This window comes from Eretmochelys imbricata, chromosome 8 (genome assembly GCF_965152235.1).
Source record: "Eretmochelys imbricata isolate rEreImb1 chromosome 8, rEreImb1.hap1, whole genome shotgun sequence".
In the NCBI taxonomy this organism is placed as follows: domain Eukaryota; kingdom Metazoa; phylum Chordata; order Testudines; family Cheloniidae; genus Eretmochelys; species Eretmochelys imbricata.
The window spans coordinates 10,930,179-10,957,545 of NC_135579.1; the positions used below are offsets into that span (position 1 = coordinate 10,930,179).

At 42.7% G+C, this 27,367-nt stretch overlaps 1 protein-coding gene across 1 annotated transcript in view; it reads left to right on the plus strand.

Annotated features, from left to right (window-relative positions):
* TRPC7 (transient receptor potential cation channel subfamily C member 7) overlaps positions 1-26,295 on the plus strand; it is a 121,090-nt gene extending 94,795 nt beyond the window's left edge. Inside the window, exons 8-12 of the mRNA XM_077824683.1 lie at positions 8,807-9,002; positions 16,355-16,576; positions 19,005-19,085; positions 24,989-25,064; positions 26,153-26,295. Coding sequence (XP_077680809.1) covers positions 8,807-9,002; positions 16,355-16,576; positions 19,005-19,085; positions 24,989-25,064; positions 26,153-26,295 — 718 coding nt within the window. The remainder of the gene's footprint in view (positions 1-8,806; positions 9,003-16,354; positions 16,577-19,004; positions 19,086-24,988; positions 25,065-26,152) is intronic.
* Positions 26,296-27,367: the final 1,072 nt, after the last annotated feature.

Consider the following 27,367-nt stretch of genomic DNA (forward strand, 5'->3'; position numbering starts at 1 on the left):
AGGTATCATCAAGTTGGGGGGAGGGATAGCTCAGTGGTTTGAGCATTGGCCTGCTAAACCCAGGGTTGTGAGTTCAATCCTTGAGGGGGCCATTTAGGGAACTGGGGCAAAAATTGGGGATTGGTCCTGCTTTGAGCAGGGGGTTGGACTAGATGACCTCCTGAGCTCCCTTCCAACCCTGATATTCTATGATTGATTCTATGAAGTGATCCATCCCCTATCGCCCATTCCCAGAATCTGGCAAACAGAGGCTAGGGGCACCATCCCTGCTCTTCCTGGCTAATAGCCATTGATGGACCTATCCTCCATGAATTTATCTAGTTCTTTTTTTAACCCTGTTGATAGTCTTGGCCTTCACAACATCCTCTGGCAAGGAGTTCCATGGGTTGACTGTGCGTTGTGTGAAAAAATACTTCCTTTTGTTTGTTTTAAACCTGCTGCCTATTAATTTCATTTGGTGACCCCTAGTTCTTGTGTAATGAGGAATAAATAACACTTTATTATTTACCTCCTCCATACCAGTCATGATTTTATAGACCTCTATCATATCCCCCCTTGGTCGTCTCTTTTCCAAGCTGAAAAGTTCCAGTCTTATTAATCTCTCCTCATACGGCAGCTGTTCCATACCCCATGGAGTTTGAACAGTGAGTGTAGGAACAGATGGGATTAAATTGGCTCCCAAGGAGGAGAGGCAGTTTATCACAGTTGTCCCATTGTTCCCTCAGAAAAGTTCTGGGGCCAGTCCACCCCTGCTTGTGCTCCCATCTGTGACTCAAGACAGAGGAGAGTCGGGGGAACGCAATATAATGTTTCCCCCTTGTAGGTCTAACCCAGGGGTCTCAAACACGCAGCCCGCAGTGTTATTTGCTGTGGCCCACTAAGCTCCCCGCCCCCCCTGGAGTTATTTCCTGCGGCTGTCAAGCTCCCCTCACCCGCTGCCCCCCCCCCCCCCACAGAGGGCCATGTCCCCGCTCCTCTGCCTACCTTCAGGCGCTTCCCGCCGTCAAACAGCTGTTTGGCGGTGCTTAGCGCTTTCCAGGAGGGAGGGGGGAGGAGCAGGAGCCGCGCACTCAGGGGAGGAGGTGGAGAAGAGGCAGGACCGGGGCGGGGATTTGGGGAAGGGGTTGCAATAGGGACAGGGAGGGAGTGGAGTTGCGGTGGGGACTTTGGGGAAGAGGTTGGAATGGGGGTGGGGAAGAGGCGGGGCGGGGCAGGACCTCATGAGTGGGGGTGGGGGCAGAGGGGGCCTTTTGTATCTTTATATGAAAAGGTTCCTGTGATGCGGCCCTTGGGCCAATGTACTAGTCCTCACCTGGCCCTCGTGGTGATTTGAGTTGAAGATCCCTGGTCTAACCTAATGATGCCACTTTAAGACAACCCCTGAAGTGACATTTAGTTAAGTAAATGTTTAAGTAAGTTGATACTGAAGCACTAACCCTAAGTCAAAGTAAACAGGACCTGGCATTTTGATGTGGTGTTCATATACTATATGACACAATGGATGGAGGAATGCTGCTGTTAGCCCCAGTGTGAGGAAATAACCTTCCCAACTTAGTTTCTGTCTCATAGGAACTACAGATTCTTTCCAACATATAGCATCCAGCTGTATTACTCCACTGTGTAGCATAACATATGCTTTATAAATCAGAGTTTAAACTTCCTAATCAAAGAAAATATGCCTCCCAGGGTTCTTCTGTTGCCTCACGATACATTTTAATGGAGGGATTTCCAGGACTGGCTGCAAATACATTTCTCTGTTTCTAATAACAAGGTAAAAGAAAACTGAGTATGTAGAAGGTGACATATTAATCATACAAATAGAAGACTATGCCCTTGAAGTACAGGAATTAATCAGTGGCTGAGTCAATATCTCCCCTGCCTGCCTGGTGGAATAACAACCAACAGTTATGGTTCTCCATTGATGCATGTTTCCAAAATAGTTGGCTAATGAATTTTAGGCCATCTCTGATGCAATATCATTGTGTATCATTTCTATTTACTGACAAGCTTAACTAACCATGAGGTTCTCATTATAAACCTTGCAGCATGTATTGTCACTTGAATGATGAACAAGCCTTGATTGAAATGGTGACTATTCCCTAGAGTAAAAATTACTTCCAGTTGTAAAGGTTGCAGGATCAAGTTGTAACAAGGGCGCATGGGTGGTTGGGAGATACCTGCCCAAAGGGGAAATACAATGCTCTTCTTTCTTAAGTCCAGATCCTCTGGAGATTCCAAATACTAGATGCTCATCTATCTGCCCTGTAATGAGTTGGTATTGTTAGTAAACACCTATCTGAAGAACCCAAATAAGCCATGTAAGAATTTGGAAGAGAAGTCAAAACTCAAATTAGGGTGTAAAAGTACCAGGTTACTAATTTAGGACAGCAGATTCTTTACCAGCAGAGTAGAGGTATGTGCTGTCTGAACATCTGACAATGCCACTGGAAGTAGTGCGTTGGCACTTTTGGCCTGGATCCCACAACCTGATCCATTCAGAGAGAATGTCCCCATGATGAATCCCCCTGGTGCTCCACACAGGCTAAAACGTGACCCAGAGCAGGTCAGATTGCAGGGATTCTGTTATCTTGCCCAGCAAATTTCAATTCGCACTGTTAGGGAAATTCACATCGGCGAACATTCCTCCGACTTTGTTCCTAATGCTGTTCACAGTTAGTAAGAGTAGATTTCCAGGTTTCCCATTGCTGTTTCAGATTATTTTAATACCCTGGAGTGTGAAATATGTGCTTAGTAAGGGAGGTGTGCAGTCTTTTTTTACATAATGCATATACCGTACAGCTCAGGGATTAACATTCATCTTAGACCATTTTCAGACACTTTCACAAAGCTGGAAATCTTATTGTGTTAAGTCATAAACATATGTTGTTAATTTACACATATCAAGAATACATTAGCATAGGGGCAACTATGTATCACATAGACTTTTCCTTCAATATTTTACTGAGCTGTCAGTGAGTTCTGGGCAGAATATGGTGGGCATTCACAAATGGCACTAAGTGACTCATGAAGAGGGGGAGGAACAAATTATTGCAGCTGGGCAACTACTTGAAACAGCTGCTGTGAAAATTCACCTGGGAAAAACAAACATTTTTTCCCCTTTTGCTGTGTTCATAACCCTTGTGTGGTTGTTGTGCAAATATTTCTTCAAATGCACTTACAGGTAGCGAAAATAGAGGATTTTAAGTGAATATAATAGAACATTTACAAAAAAGCAAATTTTGAACTTGAAAATGCAATTGCTTGCTCTGGAAACTGATTCTAAGGGATTCTGGGTGCAGTTCACGCAGTCATAAAATAGAAAAAGAACCACATGGTCTGCAGATCAGATCAAAACGAACCTCTTTCTCTTTTTGTTCTCTGTTTGTATGGGGCTGAGCACAATGGGATCCTAGTCCATGACTGTGGCTCCTAGACATTACTGTAATAGTAATGATAATTCAATGGGAGTTGGATTATCCACAATGAATTGCTTAACAGATCAAGAACTATTCAGTGATATTATTCAGTGAATGATGCATACATGTGAGAAAATCATAAGCTTCTCGTGGGCAATTTGTAAGCATCAAAAATAAATTAAATTTGTCAAAAAAGGACTATGAATTATTTGCTTAGCTCTACTAATTATTGTGGTTAGTGAATATCCAGAGTGACTCTAGTGCTCCCCTTCTTGTGTGTTACTGCACTTTTCAAACCACATGTTCAGTTTTGTTGGTCTTGTACTCTAAAGAACAGTGCACTCTAAACCATTGACTACATCAGTGGTTTATGAATCAGAAGTAGCATACAAAGGGTGCTCTTGTCTCTGAAATGTGCATACTCCTTTTGCAGAAGGAACAAAGTGTATGCTACTCCTGCTTAATTTTAGACTGCTAAATACAGAGTCTGTTTAGCTAACTGTATAATTGCAAAATAGTTTTAAAAACGCTTAATTTTCCCCCTTTTCAGAATTTTCATTGCAGTTGCTGCAGATCATAGTTATGTTTATCTGTTCATTTTTTATGCTGTATACTGAACACAGTTGTTGAAACAGTCCATAATTGAGAGCATGATATATAAACAAAATTGAAATGGAAGCAGGACTGATTGCATTCATACTGCATTCTGCATCACAAATCAGGTTTAAGCCTAGGGTTTTGTCTTCCCCCCCACCTCCTAAAGAGAAATTCAGTTCATTCAGTTTCATCATTATTTGGAGACTTTTCATTAAAACACAACATTTTATATAATATTGACTGTATTTCATGTTGGAGGAGCTAAGCACTTTCTACTCATGGGGAAGAGCTCAGTCTGAAAGGCTTGAGCTTTCTTAACCAGGAGAGGAATACTGCAGGAGAGATTTATATGAAACCCCTCTGATGGAAAGAACAATAATGCTTAATCAAAGTCAGCATGCAACTAACATATTCTATGGATTCTAGTCTCCCCTTGATGCAAAAGCATAAAATTCTATTTAGCTTTCATTGAAATAATGTGTGCACCAATGTTCCCTCTAATTTTTGACAGGCCATGTGCGCAAAACATTTCTTCTGTGCAAATTTTTGACAGGCTGCGTGTGCAAATTTTTGTGCTTCTGTGCAAATTTTTGTGCACATGGTGTTTCGCCGCGTGCACGGGGTTTAGGATCTGTGGGACGTGCACACTCACACAGTTTAGAGGGAATAGTGGTGTGCACTGAGGGGAGAATAACCCCAGTGCATTGAAGTATATATTGAAACACATTAAAACAGGGGAGATAATATAGCGAAGGATAGTCGTTACAGCAATAGACAGGAAATCAGCTCTCTCTAGGTTTCAGATTCTGCTTCAGGCCATGACCATGTAAATTTGTGTAAATCACTACATTTCCCTTCTGTAAGGAGGACAAAACACCTACTCCCTCACAGGGCTCGGCTCTTGGACTTTGTTAGTTTCTGTCAGTGAAGCATATTCAGATCACTGATCAAAGGCAATATAGAAAGTCAGAGTATTATTCTGTTTAACTTCAGATATTGGATTAAAACTCTTCTTTAAATAGTCTCTCCATTGCTTCTTTTAACACTTTCAGCTACTGGCAGGAAGAACTTGTGTTTCAACTCATGTATCAAAGACATAAACCAGAATTGGATCTTAACTAGAGTAGAATTAAAACTTTAAAATACCATCCTATTTTTAAGCACCTACATCACAGTATCTGAGTGCATCAGATTTCTCATGTACTTATCCTGTGAGGTAGGGGCACACCTATTTTATAGATAGGGAACTGAGGCACCAAATAATTGAAGGCCAGATTTTCAAAGTGTAGGAGCCTGGTGATGCAGGCAGACACCTAGTGGGATTTTCAAAATTGGCTAAACAGATTAGGCTTCTAACTCCCATTGATTTCAATAGGTTTGGATTCAAAACAGTGAAATCAATGGAAATTAGGAGCCCAAACGCTTAGGCACTTTTGAAAATTCCAATGGGCACCTAAAGTCTTTAGGCACCTAAATCTGAGTCTTTAGGCACCTAAAGACCTTTGAAAATCTGGCCCTAAGTGCATTTCCGAAGGCCACACCGGAAGTCTGTGGCAAAGCAGAGAAATGAACAAGAGTCTCCCAGTTCTCAGGCTAGCACAATAACCACTGGATCTTTTTTACTCTCATTTTCATTCGGCAATTTCTTGCAGCCTAGTACTTTTGGGGACAGTTGTGTAGCTAGGTTACAGAAGTCAGGTGTGCTTCTTCCAGGCTTTGTAAGTAGAATGACTCCAGTCAGTGTCTTTCATGACTTCGAAAATGTTTTAATCATGACAAGTGAGCTAGACATTAACCCAGAAGCACAGAGAGCCTTGGTGCGGTATGGCGGGAATGGTGTTTTCAGTGCTTTTGCTTTGAAGGAGGTTGTAAGAACACTCCCTCAAGTTGCGTGCCGCCTATACTTGCGAACACACACACACACACACACACACACACACACACACACACACACACACACACACACACACCCCCGAATTCACCAGCTTCCGCTCCGTTATTACTAGCTGAGCCAAGGGGATCAACCGCACTAATAATTTGCCCTTTGTTGGATCTGCTTCTTTCAGCCCTGAATCTCTCTCCCGAGATGTAGGCCCCATAACAAGAGGGCTTTAAACACATGGAGTGATGGAAGGAACGAAAGAATCCATGAGAAATGCAAACATAAATCTGGACCAAAACCCTGGATCTAAACACACCTGAACTCAGAGATATTCAGAATCTGGGTCCCCACTTCCCTTTTCCAGTGACTTGCTGCCAATATTTTAACTACAGGCACCGATAAAAATAACGTTCACCGGATGCTGTGCTAAGGCCGAGGAGCCATACGGTTAGGCAGAATCCTGAAAGGGAGTGAACATGACAGACAGAGGCGTTATTGCAGTCTTTTCTTAAATGTAATGATGGATTAATAAGGGCCTCTTGGGAACCTCTCACAACCCCCTCCAGCATGTCACTGCTCCTTTCTCTACAACAGGGCAAACTAACCCACCCCCCCACACACACATCTGAACATTCCTGAACACCAGAGAAAGTTGGATCTGGATTGAAATCCAGTCTGAGGGACTCATGCTCGTCTCCACACTGAGACAGTGGATCCACATTTGGGATGCACCAGGCTTATTGTTTTCTCATATCAAAGACAAGACCTTGGATACTGATGTTTTGCTGGGGAGGGTTATGGAGGATAATTAGGAAATGCACAAATTTTGTTAGGTCAATCTGTCACCCTCTCAGGAAAGGAACGCTCTGTTTCTATAACTAATTTGCTAGAATTCTTCATAAATCTATTGTACTGCTACAGCCAGTAATTAAGTTTTCAAAGAGAACATGGCAACATTCCAGCACAGAGGTTAATGCTAAAGTTGCGGAAAAGGAGCAGAGTTGACACATTGTATTAAAAATTGCCTGAAGGGTAGAAAACAAGTGGAACCTCTCCAAATTAAAAAACAAGGTTAATTGCAGGGTGCTGCAAGGATCAAAGTTGGTGGTTACAGTCTTTTATTAGTTGGGTAAGTGACTTAGATGGCAGGCTTCTAAGCCAGAATATTAAGCTCTATAAATGCACTTTAACTAGAAAGTGCACTATTTAATGGAATAAGCATTGGCCGGATTCTATTATTTAAGTACTCCATCATATGAATGGCAGTTACCACTGTAGATCAATGCGAAGAGCAAAAACGGGAGTCTTAAAACAAGAGGAAATGTCTGCCATATGGAAAAGTGCCATAGCTTGGTAACTTGGAAAGATGTGCCAACTACTGGACTCAGAAATCATAAACTCTGTCCAACATGTGCCTGAAGTGAGAAAACCTCTGATAATTTCTAGGTTTCATTTAGTATAAATGAAAGGGGTGGATAATATATTGATAGGCACATGAATTTTTGGGAAACATGACAGAAGAATAGGAAGGTGTGTGCTTATTGAGGTTCTAATCCCATGTAACATCTGTTTGAAACTCATAGGTCCAACTCCTCTGGGTGTGCAGCACTACTGAAGCCAGTGAAGTTATTCCCCCAAAGAACATCACCCGTAAAGTTAATAAATTCACTACTGCTGTACGCAAGTGGAAGAAGAGAGTATAATGGGCTGTGATACTGATAATACTTAGTTGTTGCAGCAGTACATAATGCAACTAACCAGTGGTCGTTACTATACTTTAAATGATAGTAATTAATTCCTTTTCCTGCTTTGCCAGGTGTAATTGACACTGGAGTTCATGTAAAAGCTTATTATTTTCTGAGGGTAATTTGTGGTGAGTCTATAATCTGCTTTATAAAGTGATTTCTCAGGGTTAAGCTGCCGTAGCAATATGAAACATTTCATCAGTCTCAATTGTAAAGGCCATAATGTTTTACAACGGAGTGTATTCACTGAAAGTCAATGGATAGTTTGAATTTTTATTAGATGGGTACTGGTCAGTCCTGGTAATTTTGCCTTTGAATAAAGAGCCAAGCAGATTTCTCGAAAGGCAAAGTGTGGTTCCTGTACCAGGGTCTCTCATTATCCTCCCCTTTTCCCTTTGAGCCATTCATATTCCCTTCCATATTTTACTGCTTCACCCTTCTCTGAGTCAGACAGCTCCCTCCTCCTGACCTACCACCTTGACCCCACCCTTCCCAGATCTTCCCCTCTCTGTTTATCTCCTCTCTTCTCCCTATTCTTTAACCTTTCCCTTTCCTCTGGCTCCATCTCCTCCACTTTCAAATGTGCCCTGGAAACCACCGGCTGGAAAAACTCTCTTGACCCTTTGCCTCCAAATTCCCTTCCACCCACAATGCCTCTCCACAGATTCTATCTTTGAACTCTAGAAGGCCAACCCCAGTAGGGGGATGGAACCAAGCCTTTGCCCATTCTCTGCCACACTCCCTGCCCCCCCCCCCCGGAACCGTTCCCTGCCCACCTGCTTCAGGGAGGACATACATGGATGGGTTGAACATCCCTACTTAGCCCTGCAGCTAGGTCTGAAGTTCCAGTTAGCCCTTGTAGGGGTTTTACTACCCCTCCAGGGGTACAGAGTTCAAGTTACAATCTAGCTCATAGTTAATGAGGTTGGGAAAAAGCAGATGGGGCAGATCAGAGGTAGTGTTGTTTTATGGCTTACTTGGGATGCCACATACTGTTATCAGTTCAGGAAATATGACTTGGCAGTCCACAGGGTGACTGATCATGGCTTGCACTGATTATACAGAGACATCATATTTACTCTGGGCAAGCGCCATTTTTATTATTAACGTCTTGGCTTGCCAATCTGGAGACGACAATGTGAAATAATTGTTTGTTTTGTTTTTAGGGTAGAAGAAAGTTTTAAAACCTTATTCTGGTCAATATTTGGCTTGTCTGAAGTGATATCAGTGGTGCTGAAGTATGATCATAAGTTCATTGAGAATATTGGCTATGTACTCTATGGAGTTTATAACGTTACCATGGTGGTGGTGCTGCTCAATATGTTAATAGCCATGATCAACAACTCCTATCAGGAAATTGAGGTAAGATAAACAATTTGATTACAGAGTATATATTTACTGTTATATGTTATAAAAACAAGGAAATTACAGGATCTACTATATAAGATGTCATAGTATGACAGAAGCCATTTATCTTAAAATTCTATGGCGACTGAAAAGTCTCTATCCCAGAATTAGACCTAAGCGAATAATTCACAATGAACCATTTATACGATAGATTTATCTTCCTTTTGTTTGTAGAATATCTCTGAGCAGATCACAATTTCCTTAGATATATTCATTATTTGAAAGTAGTTCTTGATTTTTTTTCAAACCCATGAACAGTTCTTTGTGAGCATTCACTATCTAGGCTAGAGTCACAAAAATAGATTAGATTAAATAGATTCCCCAAACTCAGGCCTGGCAGCTTTGAAAGTCATTCTCCATGAACATTTGTGCAAGTAAAACTCTGTGACAAGAAGGTTTGTAGAAAGCAAACACGAAAGAGCCACGAAGAGCAGAGGCTAACTCATTAGAGAATCTGAATGAATAGTTGCAGAAACGTATATCCAGGATTCGGCTGTGTCCTTTATTGTTCATATTAGCAGGCTGGATTTGCTAAATACTTGGGAGAAGAAACTTTCTGCTAATAAAAGTAAAGCCAGGGAAGTTATTAATATTGGACACTGTTGTCCGTGTTTTCTGTTTTCTTGTCCCGGTTTCTTCAATGTCAAATTCCTACAGTTGGATTTGTATTAATTAGCTGTTCTGATCTATCCTCAGAACCCAGCTCTGCAGAAGGCCACAGCTGAAAATATACCCCTGTGCCTTATGTCTGCTGCAATCAGGACGGATGTCAGCAAACACTTACATAGTGCTGTCTACCCAAGAAAGCTTTCCCTGCTTTCAGAAGGCACAGTTGTATTCCCCAAGAGATCCTTAACATTTACGATCAAGCTTCTCAGTTAGTTTCTCTTCCTCTGAGATGGGACTTACTTTCAAATGGCCTCAACCTCCTAGTGCATTCTTCCTTTTTTCTTGGAGGAAACTCTTTCCACCATTTTTGCAGTGCCATCTTACAAATGTTATCTGTTATTGCAGGAAAGCATGCTCTCCAGCATCAATATTTCTAAGGTTGCTACTTTCAAATAAAGAAAACAAAACAAAAATCCCTCATGTAAAGTTATCTGTGCTGCAGAGCTCTAGGCTAAGCAATTCATGGAAAGGATCTTCCAAAGTGTGTGCATGTTGTTTTCATTTATTCAGTTTAGGCACACAAGTACCCTGATGCACACATAGAAGCCATGGTTTGTGTGCACACATGTCCGTGCAAAGCCAGTTTGCACGCATGCATAACTGTTTATACACCCCTAAACTAAGCATGTGTAGTTTTGCACCCACACTTTTGAAGATTAGGTCCCAGAGAGTCGGGAACAGTCATTAGTAGTACAAGCCCAGGTAGATAAGGCAAACAATGCATACAACGCCCAGGGTATAAGTCTAGGACAGAATTGTTTAGCTAAAAAGAATAACTGCACCTAAGCAAGGCTCGACCAGGGGCTCTTTCATAAGGGAGTGTTTATTAGGGAGCATGAGTAACTTTTTAGTTGACTCTGTATTGAAAAAGGGAAAAAATGAAATCATGCATGAATATTACATTTGCTTGCATTTTGTTAGAACATAATATTTGCATAGCATTGTTAATATAAGTACTTATATAGCCAGGGGAAAGAGAGCAGCTGTTTGTAGGCTAGGAATTACTAGGCCATATTAGCTTTGCATTTGGCTGAGAATACAAGTATAATGAAAGTTCAGATATAGCAACTGGTAGGTTTGCTCTAGCAATTTGTGGTCTGGAAGTGTGTACCAATTTATGAGCATTGAACATTTTCTGTCTACAAACACCAGAATTAGTTTTAGTATGCCACTTATGGGGTATTTCAGAATATGATTGGAAATGGGGTGGGAGAGTCATAATCAGTATTTGTAGTAGCTGGTAAAAAGGGAATAATTCAAATTGTACCAGTGCTGCCTTGTAGAATTCTGAGATCATCAAACTGTATTTGGTCTGGTGCAATGTGCACCGGAGGTAGATATTTCCCCCCTTGTTTTATCATAGGGATGATGTATAATATTCTTCCTTTTCATTTCTCTAACGGTTAATGGGGTTCTCCATAGCAAGGAATATAGCAGATATTCATCCAATAATTTATCCATCAAATAATACTTGATGGGCTACAAAGCTCATCAAATGCCACAAAGATAAATTATTCAGGGTCAGATTGTACCTTTAGGCACTGTCCAGAAAAAGGGATGGTGTATAAAATGCGCCACTCCAGGAGTAGCTCGAGGAGGCACTGTGATTCAGAGACCCAATTCCCTCCCTGCTTCCCCCTTACTTAGGGAAGGCAGGGAAGGGAAGGTGCTCGCCTATGCCAGCAGGAAATTATTACACCACCCCATAACCGTTCAACTATGCCATTCCCTGCCACTCCTTGCACATCTGACTGGGCAGTGAGGAAGCAGGATGAACAGTGCCATTTACTTGTGTGCAGCTGGGCAGAAGGGGTTGGTAGCTTCAATAAAATTGTAAACCTAAGGGGCGGTCCTTACAGTGCTTGACTCCTTTTCTGGGATGTGTAGTCCAAGCCTCAGTCTAGTCTTCAATGACTATCTGCAACATTCACTGAATAACATATTTGATAAGTGGGATTTGACCAGCTCTACTTTTCATATTTGCACATTTAGCTTAGTACAAATGTCAACCAGTTTTATCAGCTCAAGTACCTACCCTTTCTACCTGTGACAGAAGTTATCCTTGTTCCTGTGACAAAAATTCCATAAGATATTGGTTGAATGTCTGATAGCTCATAGGTCTCACTTATAACCATGTCTTCTCACAACACCTCCTCAGGCCCTACCTTGGTGTTCAGGAGGCCCTTAATTCCCAAATGCAGTGATAGGATGTCCCATAATGTCAATATAGAACAGGTGATAGTCCAGTGAATTACATCTTCCAGCAGACACCTAACCTGTTCCTGCCTCAACCCACAATAAAATCTCATTTTAACCTTGTCCTTCACAGAGCACTGGCAAGAGAGACAGTAGAGGACAGGAAGTAGTTATCCTGTTCGCTGCTGGACAGTCCCTCTAGATGGGATATTTATTAAAAAGTGATTAAGTATCATCATTTGTGGGGGCAGCCTGCTCATGTCTAATCCAGCATCTTGATCAGCCTCTTATCTCTCTGCCAGACACAAAAGTAAAAACATGTTAACCAATTACTGTTATTAGGTTTAAGTTTTGTTTTATAAGGTTCAAATCCAGGCAATACTCCTGGGGGGATTCTGCAGGGGTGTGCGCCCACAGAAAACACCCCTGCAGATTTCCTGTGTTTGCCTGCAGAAAACTGCAGGGAAGCCGTGCGGGGGATGACCATGGGCCCAGGGGTTCTTTTGGGGGTGGTGGTGGGGGGGTTGCCTCCCTCCAAACAGAGGTGAGACATCGGGGGGGGGGGCACACAGGGTTAAGCGTGTAAGAGCAGAGCTGCCCAGCTGAAGGAAGCTGGGTCTTTGCTCCTCTGACTCTGCAGCTGAGGGCTGCCTCCTGGGTCCTAGCGCCAGTCGGGCTCCACTTCTGTGTGCTGGGAGCCTTCCTGTTTTCTCTTCTGTGCAACAGTGAGTGCCTGTGGTGGGGCTGGGTAAGGGGGGTGGGGGGCTGAGGGGAAGAGGCAGTTGGGAAGGAACAGGGGTGAAATAGGGCAGGGGGGGAATGTGGGAGTGAGGGGAGGGGGACGGAGAAGAAAAGGGGATAGGATAATTGTGGAGGGAAGCAGGAGCCCAGCATGCGGCATCCACTCATCAGGAGCTGGGGCTCCCCCATTAGCAGGCCCATTGAACCCTCACCCTGACAAGCCCTACCCCCCCACACCCAGACCTCCACCCCACTGATCCCCAACCAGCTGCACCCGGACCCCAACCCCATCAAGCCCCACTTCCCCAGCACCGGGTCCCCCCATGGAGCCCTCCACACCCCAAACCTCCTGCTGAGCCCCATCTCCCCACACCCAGCCCACCTTCACCTGGATCCTCTGCAGAATCCCATTGCCCCTTCACCCGGAACCCCACAATGAGACTCTGTGCATCCAGATTTCCCACTGAGCCACCCGCACCCAGATTGCCCCACACAGAAACGTCTCACCCCACACCTGGATCCCCACACACTAAGCCCCTCCACATTTCAATCCTGTTGGGCTGAGCCTGCTCAGCCCTACCTGGTGCAGAGGGACAGGGCCCTGGGGCATTTCTGGGGCAGGCCCAGCCCTTGCACTGTGTCAGGGTCAGGCATTGCCTCACTGCCCAGTCTCTGTACTGCGAGAGGTGGGGGCTTCAGGGTGATCTCCCACCTCAATGCAGCCAGTGGCCCATGCTGGAGCCACATATATTTACTGACAAATAAAATTTGCAGAATTTTAAAATATTGTGCACATAATTTTAAATTTTTTGGGCGCAGAATTCCCTCGGGAGTAAGTCAATAGCGGCTAAGTGAGCACTGCTCCATTGAAGTCCATGAAGTTGGATCTTCATAAACGAGGGCAGAATTTGGTCCAAGGCCTCTGTTTTGTAATATGCTCATTTCTGCCAAACATCTGCCAATCATCAGAGATGTGTACTGATGAGCGAGTTGCATTATACATTTGACCATTGTACAGATGTGAGTACAGATTATTGGCAAACCTATTTTCCCATTGATGCTACTGGCTTCTATATATACCACAATGAAAACAGCTGTAAAGCAGCTACAGATGGTCTTTTTTCAACCAGTAAACAATCTTGAAATAAGGGTCAGACCATACAAGTACTGAGTAAAATCATAAATTCCACTCGGTTCAATAAAGACTGCACTAACCTTACATTTATCTTCAGAAATGTTCTTGGTGTCTTGGCTCACCTTGACAACCTAATAATGGTGAATCATCTTAACTGAGAAGTGAACTTGCTTATGTGACATGTGCTGACTGATGGAGAACCAAGATATGATGATGAATACAAATAGGACAAACAAGGAAATCAGCTGGTATTTTCTTATAGTTTTTTAATTATCAGAAGAGATAAGTGGCCCAAGCTGCTGTTCAGAATTTTTTAGTGAATCAGATGACAACCATTACCTAGTAGTTAAATATTGCTGTGATTAACTTGATACACAGTTTATTTTGAATGGAAATTACATACCCACTTCCTCGTGCTTTGCATTGAAAATATATCCTTAGATAACTCTATTTATCAGCTAGGCCCAAATATCAGATCATTTTTGTATGTGTTCCATTTAACGAAGAAGATGTCTTTGCCATCCGAAGAAACAGGGTCATGTTCAGTGATCAAATAAAAAGAGTGGGGGTACTTCACATCTCAGACTCTCTCTGCAACCTTGTGGAATTCCTAATCCACACAAACCTGGCAATTTTGGACAGGGCCACATGGAGATTTTGAGGGCCTGGGGGCAAAATCTAAAACTGAAACCCCTCCCATCCTTCCAAAAAATGATCCTGGAGATTATAGAGTTTAAGAAGGGGGGGGTGGGATCAAAGATGGCCCAGGCCTGTAGGGCTGCTGCTCTCCCTGCAGGAATAGGGTGGCTCTGCCCTGTGTGCAGCTAAGGAATTGCTCCCAGACCCTCCTCTCCCTGTGTGGATTGTAGCATTATCCCTGACATCACTCCTACCACCGGGGTCTCGGCCTGCCAGGTCGCCTGGATGGCAGGTGTCAAACCTGAGTGGCATTGTCACCCTCTGCAACAGGTTGCTACATGACTCACTCAAATTTGCCCCAGCTGCCTCTCCATCACTTGGAGGGGCCTGGAGCAAACCGCCCTTCCCCACCCCCCACCTTGGTCAGCCCTGATTTGGGCTCCTTTGTACTACAATATCATCACGTTTTCTCATAGCCACTCTTAAAATCTGCAGAGAGCAGCTGTTTACTTAGCACAGCCCCTCTGGGCTTGCCCAAGACAAGCTCCTTTTCAGGTCACCTGGTACAGGTACTGCCTACAGAATTTGGGGGTGCCATTTGACCCTCAAGTACAGTGATGTGCTAGAGGTCTAAAGCACATCTAGCTACCTGATGCAACTGGTCCAAGAAGTCCAGCCGCTGCTAACTTGCCCGTGGTCTAGTCTAGTCCCTAGTGTGTGGCACTGATATCATAGAGAAGAAGTAACGGCCCTTAAAAGCTGTTGCACTTTGTTGGTCATCTGTGCTCCCTATCAGAGTCTCATTTTGCTCTGCTCTTTACCTGCTTTTTCCCCCCATGAGGTTTCGTTCTCTCTCTCTCTCTCTCTCTCTCTTCCATTCTCCTATGTTTTTTGCAGTCCCTTCTGGGGGGGGGGGTGAACTCATTAACTCTGAAGTTCAAGTTCAAACCAGGGATGTTTGACAGGTGGAGAAGGAACGAAGGACAGGTGGTCCCATTCCTAATTGGCACCTCTAGTCACTTGTCCATTGTCCAAGCTAGAAGGAATGTGACATTCAATTCAGCCAGCTGCAAGACTGACATTCTCTCTGCTGGTCTCTGACCAGCTGCTCTTTTCAAATCTTGCTCACTACAAGGTTGCCCTAGAGAAGCCTAGGAACTTGTGACGTTCGGAAACCACACCTGGCTTAGCAGACAAAGCATAGGGAACATGTTGGAAAGGATAATTATTTAATCTTTAGCCGCCACCAGACAGAGAGGGACAGGCTCGTCTGGGCACTGGGCTCACCTGTCTCCTTCCTCCACACGAGGGACAGCAACATCTGGAAGGAGTTGGCAGAGGACTGATTATTGATGTCCCCACCCCCAGCCACTCCTTCCCCACAGCAACAGTTGGAGGTAAAGGGGGTATGTCAGTGCCTTCCAGCTTCCTGACATCATCGTTCGCTCAGCTCGGAAACTGGACTCAGGATATGTACTTTTTCTTTCTTTTTTTTTCTTTTTTTTTTCTTTATACTGTATCACCACTGCTTGCGGGACTCCCTTTCCTACCACTACAGTCCTTACCTATCCCACCTGACTCCCCACATTGAAATGAAAGGTAGTACACCCCAAAAACAAGTAATTAAAAAGGGTGGTCCTACATGCAGAACATGGCCGTGCATATTGTCTGTGTGCCAACTGAAAGCAGTTGGAAAAGGTGGTGCACATAAGTAAATACCCAGATTTCACTATAAAGAGGTTACATGGATTTGGGAGCCAGAAATCTGCAAGACTTTTGTGTCAGAGACCTCCTGTTGAGTAGCCTTCAGTGACAAGGTTCATACTCTTGCCACCTTTGTGCATCTGTCTGAGTGCCAATGCAATAATACTTCTCAATTCCCTTCAAAACACTAATTCTGCAATTCATTTTCCCTTCCCCATGGCAGGAGGATGCAGATGTGGAGTGGAAATTTGCTCGTGCCAAGCTCTGGTTATCATACTTTGATGAAGGAAGGACTCTGCCTGCTCCTTTTAACCTAGTGCCAAGCCCTAAATCGTTTTATTATCTCATAATGAGAATAAAAATGTGCCTCATAAAACTCTGCAAATCTAAGGCCAAAAACTGTGAAAATGATCTTGAGATGGGTATGCTGAATTCCAGGCTACGGGTATGTCATATGCTTCTTTCCTTTTAACACCCTGAATGTAAAACGACCATCATGTCCTCTGTGGGCATCAAGGGAAGGAATTCTACTTCGTTCACAGATGAGCAAAAAGAGCTGCTTAGCATTGTACTCTATTTTATTTATTATTTGTATTACAGTAGCACCTGGAGAGCCTAACCAAGGTAGTGGCCTCCTTGAGTTAGACACTGTGCAGACATCTAGTGAAAGATAGTCCCACCCCAAAGAGCTTATGGTCTATATGAACTGGGAAGGGGAACAGGTGGAGTGACTTCCCCTAGGAAGTCACAAAGCAGGCTAATGGCAGAACTGGGAATAGAAGAATGCAGGTCTCCTGACGCCTACTCCAGGTTGCTAGCCACAGGATCATGCTGCCTCTTGAAACCGTTCTTTATGTATTGCCTAAATTCACTTTATTGCCATTATGTAAAACTCAGCATTTAATACCACATCTGATTTTATCATTGGAAGCCGGGTTCCAACCAGCGAATATTAACTTTTCCCAGCAACTTGAAGCCACAGTTAACAACCTCCCCACTTTCAGCTGCCTAATGACAATCATACACAGTAATAGATCGGCCCTGCCTCATCCACCACCTGTTCATTCTTTTGAAAGAGATGTGTGTTTTGGGAAAGCACAACTCCTCTGACTTTGGAATGGGCACATTTGTGAGAAGCAAGTTAGTTTTCCCTTAGTACCAATGTGCTTCCGCATGACAAAATATGAGACACACAGAGAAACATTCCTAAAAATCTGACACTTTCCAACAGAATTGTTCCTGAAGAAATGTCAGCGTAATCGGGGAGAGGCTAATCCTGTGGAAATATATTCTTTGCAGAAATGTCATTGGGACAAAACTGTTCTTAGCAAGCAGATTTTTAAAAAAAAGCCAAAAAACCCGAGGCAGATCTATTCTTTTCCTTTGCAGCACTTCTGTTAGTTCGGAGTTTTGGAATAAAACGCCCAAAGCTATTCACCCAACATTCAGCTGCGGCTGTTTTACCGGGACTGTCAAACTCAGCAAAAATTAAAACGTGATGAAACAGCTTCGTTTCCACTGTACTGACCCTCACTTAACTTCCTCGGCTCAAGCTGGGTTTAAAACAAAAAACAACACTGGGAACTGAGACCTAAACGAATGTGCAGGATTTTTGTCTTTGTTTACAGTTGCTGCACGTGACAGAGGCTGCTCCTAGGCAGCATCACCAGGAGCTTCAGGGGGCTTGTTAATATTCAGGGGGTATGTTCTAATACAGCAGGGCATGCTTTTAAATTTTCCTCTCGGTGTCATTGCACATTTTTAGGCCCTCTGAACTGAAAACTGTCAGCTGCTTCTGCCATTCACAGGACATAAGCTGAGGAGAAGAGAGGCTCTGGAGGGCACAGATGTAGAGCAGAAGAGAAGCAGTGAATCTGCCCTGATGGGACCAAAGAAATTCATTGCGTTGGCAAAATAGCAGAGGCAAATAAGCGGGAAGAAGCATAGAACTGAGCTGGCAGGGAAGGAGAAGAAGACTGAGATCAAAGGAATATGCAGAAAGGATGAGAACAGGAGGCGCTACCAAAGAAGAAGCTGACAGACCCAAGAAAGGGGCCAGAGTGGAGATAAGAGGAAGAGCTGAAGCAAGAATAGTATAGACCAGGCCAAGGAAGAATGTAGGAGAGGAATGCAGAGGGGGGCTTTACAGAGCTTGCCATTGGAATCTGCAGTGTGCCTTTGTGGCTGATTGGAGTTGCTTGATACTATCCATTGAGTCTGATGAGTAATTTTCTCTTCTCTTTGTTCAAAAAGCTATTTTCAAAATTCAGCCACAATCACCAGGAATTAGAAGTAATTAAGAAAGCTCTGCCTCTCGCCTCCTAACACTGTCTCAAAGTGGTGTGAGAGGGATACAGTCAAAACACCTTTTGTTTAGATGATATGAGATTGAATTTCTCATCCAATAATTCTTCTGTTCGTTCTGGCAAAGAAATGAATGGGTTGTCTCCCTCTTCACCCTCTGATAAGCTACCAGAGGCAATGTAGCCTAGAAGATAGAGCACTGGACTAGGTATCTGGAGACCTGGGTTCAATATGTGTCTCTCTCCCTGGGCTGCTGAACGGCCTTGGGCAAGTCACTTCACTTTTCTGTGCCTCCATTTTCCTGTTTGTAAAATGGGGATGACCTACTTGTCTCCTCTGTGATGCACTTCGAGATCTACTGATGAAAAGTGCTATGAACGAGCTAGATATTAATTATATTATTAATTAGGGAATGGAAGTGCTGGTTTTCTTCTGCAGGATCTCCAACCTGCTCACAGAATGCAACATTTTCTAATGTTTGCATAAGTCTGTTTAGCCTGAGGTGGAGAGGTTGTTTGGGGAAAGAAGCTGTTACAAACTTAATGTTTCATTATGTTTTATAATTTCAGAAAGTTCGTTTTCAGTCAAGCGCTCGAAATTCAGAAAACTTTACTGTGAAGAAGGGTTATAACAAGCCCACGAGATATCAGGTAATGACAGTAGAACATCAAGAGCAAGGAAAAAGATCTGTAAGCAAACAAGGCTTATTTGCAAGGATCAGATTTGTCACTATACAGTGGGCTCCATCCTGTGATGTGTCAAGCAGTGACCTATGCCAAATCAAAGGACACAGTAATTTATGGGACTGAGCCCAAACCTTTTAGTTTCACAGTTGCTTAAAGCAGCATGGCAGTGTAACAGCTACAGAAATACATTTGACATTAACATGATTGTCATGGTAATTAATTGCCATGGTAATTAATTGAAAAGTTCACTGGTATTGAACTTAATACAAGAAAAGTTCACCAGAGCTTCATCCTAGACTCATTGACAGTGTTTCATTTTGTCATGACACAATGTTGTCTCTCTAGACTTTACTTTAACACCCTCATGTGCTTTCTTTGGCAATATTTTGTCCTATTTAGGTGGATGTGCAATGTGATCTGTTACAAAAATAATTATGGGAGCCATGATGACACAGCTTACTCTCCCCACACTGTGAAATTACCATTGTTGTAAGGTCCTGAGTAGAACTGGGTGAAATATTTCTTACAAATAGTTTATTTGCCAAAAAATGCAGTTAGGGTGAATATGGCCACTAGAAATTTGGAAAAAAGCTTTCAAAAAGTTGAAATATTTCAACTTGACACTTATGAAATGAAACACTTTGACTTTTCATTTCAAAATTACAATTAGTTATGAAATTTACCTAGATTTCACTAAAAAAAAAAATCAAAAAAGGGTTTTAAAAACCAGTCTAAATGAAACTAAACCTTTCATTTTGTGGCAAATGAAATGTTTCATTCATCCTGAAACGACTTCTTTGTTTTGGTGAGAGAGCTGAAAAATTGTCATTTTGGGTTAACTCAAAACAATGTTGTTTGGGTTTTTTTTATAATTTTTCGGTTTAACCACCAAACCAAAAAATCAGTTATTCACCAAGTTCCAGTCCTGAGAATTTATGCTTCTGGTAGACATATTTTATGTGACAGCAGTGGGTTATGTGTGTAGTAGCAAAATCTCCAACTAAGCAGGTACTTGGTTAACATCTACAGACATCAAGTATTTGTAAATTGTTAACAAGGTTAAGGAAAGGAATTGGTTAGTGGGATAAAAAAGTATAACTATGTGTGGTAAATACTAGATATTGGGTAACATTTTCAAAAGTTCCAGATTTTTAAAGGTATTCAGGGCCTAAAGATGTGGATAGATTCCTAATACGATGTTCAAAAGCAACTAGATGTCTAACTCCCCTGGAGTGAACATCCCATTAGTTATCTATCTACATCTTTAGGCACCTAAAACCCTTTTAAAATATGTCCCTCTGTGACAGAGCCAGAAATTGACCCCAGATCTCCTGAGTCCCATTCCAGTGTCTTAACCACAAGACTATTGTTCACTCTCCTTTGCCCAGCAAGATAAAGTCTATAGAAGGTACTTGAATAACTGAAGGGATAAAGAGTATATGAAGGTAGGGCCAATAAATACATAAAGAAGATGGATTTCTGCATAGAAGGCAATAACTTACAAATTAAGGTCTGCTACCGGAACCCTTTCTTCGATGAGTATCACACCAATGAAATCAAGGGAACTATTTGGGTGAGCAAGGTCTGGAGGGTTGAAAATTAATATGAATGTCCAAGATTTTCAGAAGTAACTAGATGTTGAACTCCAGTTTTCAGTAAGTGGGAGCTCAGTGCATTCTAGAAATCAGGCCCCTTCATGTTGTCTCAGATTAGGGAACCAAAATCAACAGACATTTCTGGAAATCTTTGCCAATATTTCTCTATTGTGCCAGTAACTATGTGGTTGAGAAGCCATTTTATTTACAGTAGCAAAGAACCCAGAAGAGGTGGGAGATGGCAATAGAGATGCAAAGCCACAATACAATATTAAGGCAAAAATACACAGTAGTATTGCTGAAGATATTGCAAGGAATGTCTCCAAAGGCTGCAAAGTGACATCCACCCCTCAGATTCTTGATAAAGAATTGTCACATTTGCATTACTTCTGTTCAGTATCCTTACAACAGTGTATTATCTGGTATAGTTGGCACCATGAAGATCTTGACCTTTGCCACCTGTAGCTACATGGCATATAGAGTACTACTCATTGTAAATATAGACAGTACTGCAAATAGCAGTAGCAAATACTGTGGCTGGCACAGGTAAATACTCTGTGATGGTAAATGTCAAGAAGATAATGGCGTTCGTTATATGTTGATTACTTGTTTTCCTGCAAGTTCCCTATTTTTGTCTCCTATATTGAAAATTGTTTCTGTTGGGATCTAGTATTTCCCCACTTTCCCCAGAATGTTCCTCAATTTATGTTTTCTCAGGTGGCAACACGTCTTCCATCTGGATTGAACTACCTTGGCCATCTCCAGCATACAGTATGTGCACTGTGTCTCATATATATTTCCTTAACCACCCACCTGGTTAGAGAGAGATCTTCTTCTATAGAAAGACACAGTCCTAAACATTCCACATTCCATCACTAGATAACACATATACAAATAACTGGATCCCTTTTTGTCATTCACCTGCCTTTTTATTGCTACAGTTCACATCTAGTTACTTAATGATCAGGAGGAAGGGGTGGGATGTTTTTGGTTTTGGTTTGGTTTGGTTTGGGGGGTTTTGTGTCTCAAAACCTTTGGGGAGATTGCCAGTGACATTTAAAGCAACAGGATTTCTTCTTGTTCAGTGGGCAGATGGGCCTGAATTTAGGTTTTATGGGTAGGATGCTCCTGTGATTAGCACGCTAGCTAGTGTCTTGGGAAACATGGGTCAAGTTCCCTGCTCTGTAACAGACTACTTCTGTGAGGTTAGGCAAATTACTTACTCCCTGTGTCTCAGTTACCCATTCATAAAATGGGGATGATAGAACTTCTCTGTCTATCAGGGATGATGTGAGGATCAGTATATTTTAAAAATTGTGAGGTGCTCAGATACTAAGATGGGGGGGGGCTTTGAGTGCTTTAGGTAGATAGATGTTAAGTTGCTGTTGTTCCCCACCATTTTTTATCCAAAAATGACAAACCTGCTCCAACAGACCCCTTAAAATGAGTGTCTTTCAGTCCCAATGGGAGTAGCCATTCGCATCATTACACAGAAGCCAGGTAACGTACCTCAGCCATGCATAGTATTGTAAGTAGAGAGAAGACCATGAGAGCTTTCTTAACCCTATCCTAGATTTTCAGTGGGAGCAGGAGCAAGATCATAGAATCATAGAATATCAGGGTTGGAAGGGACCCCTGAAGGTCATCTAGTCCAACCCCCTGCTCGAAGCAGGACCAATTCCCAGTTAAATCATCCCAGCCAGGGCTTTGTCAAGCCTGACCTTAAAAACTTCCAAGGAAGGAGATTCCACCACCTCCCTAGGCAACGCATTCCAGTGTTTCACCACCCTCTTAGTGAAAAAGTTTTTCCTAATATCCAAAACAAAAAATTAAATGGCCCCCCTCAAGGATTGAACTCACAACCCCGGGTTTAGCAGACCAACACTCAAACCACTGAGCCATCCCTCCCCCCAAGATCTGGAAGGCAAGTCCAGGTCCTGCCTTTAAGGGTATGGAGGTTCCCCAGGCACCTGAGGGAGTGTGGTCCCACTGCACCAAAGGAGAGGGCTGTGTACGCGTGCATGCTGAGAAGGTGCAGACAGAAAACTGAGCTTGGAAGAGGCTCTTTGCATGGCAGCAGGCAGGGGCAGGAGGGGACAGGACATGCGCAGTCCAAGGGAGTTACGTATAGCTGGGCTAGAGTATCTGCCATTGTCTGGATTCTCCTTTCTTGTCCCTATGGGGAAGGGCAGCAGAAGCGGGACTGTATCCTGAGGTAACGGAGTCTTCTTCCCTGGTCCCTGTGCATCTGCCCCGCAACCAGCCCAGTAACGGAGGTCAGGCACCGGGCACAGGCTGTGTCCGTCAGTGACTAATGCTCAACATCGTTGTCTGGGCACAGTAACTCCCCTTAAAGTCTTTTCAGCTGTGTGGCTGTTTATAAGATTCTAAATCTACGGGTCAAACAAAGTGAACTCAGTAAATAAGAGAGGTGTCATTGCCTCCTGTGATGAATCAATGAATCGACTCCCAGGAGCAGGGACTGTGGTGATTTAAGATGAAGGTAGACGCTGATGGTCTTTTCCCTTTATAGTGTCTGCGTGCTTGAAAAATGGATGTCAATGCAGCTCTTCTTGAAGGCAGATGGAGAGTATCCCTCAGTTAGACAGGAAAATCCCTCAGTTAGGTCCAAAAATCCTGGTTGGAGTTGCATCATCATCAGAGCAAATCCCACAGGGACATAGCCTCCTTACAGATTGAGCACTATCTGCATTGATCGTTGGGTTGAAATTCCCCCCAAGAAACAAAACATTTTGGGCCCAGTCATGCCATTTGGATGCTGCCTCATGGTGGGGAACTTCAGCCCCCTGGTGGAGCAGAAGGGGGAACCCCGCAAGGGCGCCTGATAAGCTTCCGTTACTCCACTTTGCATGAGCAAATTCCTCCCAAGCAAGAATGCATACACTTCCATATCTGTTTTACACACTCAAATGTAGATTAATCATGCATTTGGGCACCCAAATGAGCTATTTAGGTGTCTAGAAATAGATTTAGATGCCTAACTTTGGACTCTTAAAAGGCAGTCCCCTGGGGTCCATCTACACTGCAATAAAAGACCTGTGGCATGGCCACAGCTGGCCCAGGTCAGCTGACTTGGGCTCACAAGGCTTGGGCTGCTGAGCTAAAAATTGCAGTGTAAGCAGTTGGGCTCAGGCTGGAGCCTGAGCTCTGAGACCCTCCCCTCTTGTGGAGTCTCAGGTCCTGAGTCCCAGCCCAACCCTGAATGTGTACACTGCAATTTTTAGCCCCGCAAGCCCATGTCAATTGACCTGGGCTCTAACTCTTGGTGCTGTGTTGTTGGTTTTTTTTTGTTGCAGTATGGACATACCCTGGGAGGTCACTCCCTTTACTCCTTTTGTCATGTTTGCTGCCCATCTTCAGATCTCCAGTCTATCAATGTTTTTTCCCCCTATACTGAAGAAGACTCCACAGGACTCTAGTTGTAGCCTAGTATAGAGCATAAACTGCTTTAGGACTTCTTTTATACCTTTGTGTATAAACATAGCTTCAGCACTTTTGCAACAGCATCACATTGCAAGTTCATATCTGATTTGTTGTCTGCTCTCATTCCTATATATGTCCGTACGTCTTTCTATCCAATAATCTCACATTTCATACATCTACATGGTATTCTTTTTTGCTGTGTATATTAAATGTGTGCCATTTTTCTGGGGTAATTCTCATTCATTTTAATCCTTTTTTCCAATGTTGTTGGATCTTTCTGACTCTTCTCTCTATCCTTCAATGAGTTTTCCTGTTTCCTAGTTCTCCTAGCCCCTGATTCAACACCCACAGGAGTCAGTGGGAGTCTTTCCATTGACTTCGGTAAATTTGGGATCAGGCACTTAGTTCAGTGTAATGAGTGAGTTTGATAATGTCATTAATAAACAACTTATTTTTTCATCCAGATTTTTTCTTATGAATACTTTAAACAACCTATATCCCCAAAACCTAAACTTGATCCCACTTCTTAGTTTGATATTTAACCATTTGTAGTTACTTTGCATTTATGGGCTATCCACCAAATTCGTATGTCTCCCATGGTATTCTTTGATCTGTCTTTCTTGTGGGATGCTTATTAAATATTTGTTATTCAACTATTATAACACAAAGTGGGTAAATATAAAGGTGAGATCCTGGCTCCATTGAAGTCAATAGCAAAACTGACTGATTCAGTGGAGCCAGAATTTCATCAGTCAAACTGTTCATAATAGATCTAGAATTACAGACAACCAATATCATACCATTTAACCATTTGTATTCACTTTTCAGAAAATAATGAAGCGTCTTATTAAGCGATATGTCCTGAAGGCTCAGGTTGATCGAGAGAATGATGAAGTCAATGAAGGCAAGTGGCTTTTACAATTAATGAGGTTACAATCACTAAAGCTGAAATCATGCATCTCCATTCAGTTCCAAACTGATATGTCAAATCATAAATCAGATGGGTGAGACTGTCTGGGGCAGCTTCTGGAGAGGCAGCATGCACAGGCATGCCCTGGTGGGCATAGATTACTTCAAACCATCTTGCCTTTGCAATTTCGGCCCTTTCTGTGGGCTGAAATGATCTCTGGTGTAATTTAGGTTGTCTAGGGAGGTTCTCTAAGTTACAACAGACCTACCCTTGGAGTTGTCCAGAATCACCATAGTGGCATGATGTACGGACCCACCTCCTCTTTCCTCAGAGCTAAGCCCCTACACCGGGCTTGTGAAGGGACCTGTGTAGGGCAGCTTCCAACTGTCCTACCCAGTGCCTGCACTAGACAAATTCTCCCCCAGTTGGTTAAGAGGCTTTCCTAGACCCTGTACATCATCACAGTGGCATACAGGGGTCAGAGCAGAGGAAAGAATGCCGCCCAGTATCTCTGCTAAGCTTTCTACACTTTACATCACAAACAAATCTTTTAGTTACATAGGGCACCTTCAGCACCATTTCACCATACAGCCAACGCCACCCTTTTTTCCAACAGACCCATACTTCTTAACAGCACATTACCCTGTACATTCATATGGGCCTTAGAAAGCCCCTTTTAAAAACACTGGCCTGAGCTATCCCCTCTGCAGCTGGAAGGGATGGACTCGCTGCCGTTCCCCACTCAGTATATATGGAAAAGGGAATGCTGGCGAGGGAATGGTATCTCATCCTAAAAAGCCGCTGTGTAGCTTGGAAATCTGTATGTGGAGAAGGAGTGGGCTTGGAAAAAACAAGAACTCTCCACACATTACTGTTGTTAGCAGTATTAATAGAGTTTGTTTCATTAAGCCCGTGGGGGGGGGGGAGGATTTTGTGTAACTGCTACTCTATGGAGGTTCCCACACATTTAGTGCCAAGCCTATAGTTTGTGTTCCCAAATGAACTCATTCTCAGGAATTAAAACACGGTGATGACTTGTTTAATTCAGTCTCATTTACAAGAACATTTTTTTTTAATTGTAGGAGAACTTAAAGAGATTAAGCAAGATATTTCCAGTCTCCGCTATGAGCTTCTAGAAGAAAAGTCAGAGGCTACTGGAGAGTTAGCAAGACTAATACAGCAGCTGAGTGACAAGTTTGGGAAGAACTTAAATAAGGACATTTGACAGTGATCAAAGAAAGAGACAACTCGTTTTCTAAACATGATTTGATATTTCAACCAGCATTTTAAGAGAGCAAAAACAGTGCAAGAGATGGGTACTGAGCCCTCAACTTTTGCCACCTAAGAAATATTGGTAAGGGCACCGTGCATTAGAATATGTTTTTTTGGGTGAAGCCAATGATCAGTTAATATCTTTACCATATAAAGGTGACATTTTGGTATAAAACAAGCCCATTGACATCAGAAATAGATGACCATCTCCAAAAGATAATCATGCTTATATTAGATACAAAGCACCTTTTAAAAAAGGCAAACAGCCAAATCCTCAGCTAGTATGAATCAGCATAGTTCCATTGAAGTCAATGGAGCCAAACAGATTTATATCAACAGGAGATCTGACCCCTAGGGCTTAGATCTGGGCTTAGATCTGCAGAAAAATATTCCACGAATATTCATTAAAACTTTTAAACAAATTCACCTTCACTTAGATGTGTGCACTCCTTTTGTGCTTGCTTTCCATGGACACCCATGAAATTGAGTTAGAATAGCATTGAGGTTAATAGAAAGCAAATGTGAAAACACATACTAAAATATAGTGATCTCAAATTGCCTTCCTATGAGGATTTATACTAGGAACTTCATTTCAAGAGTTAACTCATTCAGTCAAGGAAGAATAACAACATCATGTGACTTGTGACCAATCACAATGTGGCAACTCAGCTCAGATTTTGAATAGCATCAATGAAATTCACAAGGAATGTTTCAGAATGGTTTCAAACTATGAATACATTTGGAAAAAAAAACCCACCTCAAGCTGGCTGAGGACTTTCCGTCAACAAAAAGGGGAATTTGTCAAAAAAAAAGGATTTGCTAGGAGTTATTTGCTCAGGCACAGTAAAGAAAAACAGGGAGAAGTTTTAAGAATTAAACCAATTTACAAGCTGCAGTAGTGCAAAGTCCTCCGGTTGTACCCTTCCAAGGGAAAATTTCAGAACATGATGCAGCTGAAAACTCAGTTGCTTGTTTATTTGGTGTTTTAAGCTGCTAAAGCACACCTTATTACTTTGGAAACACCA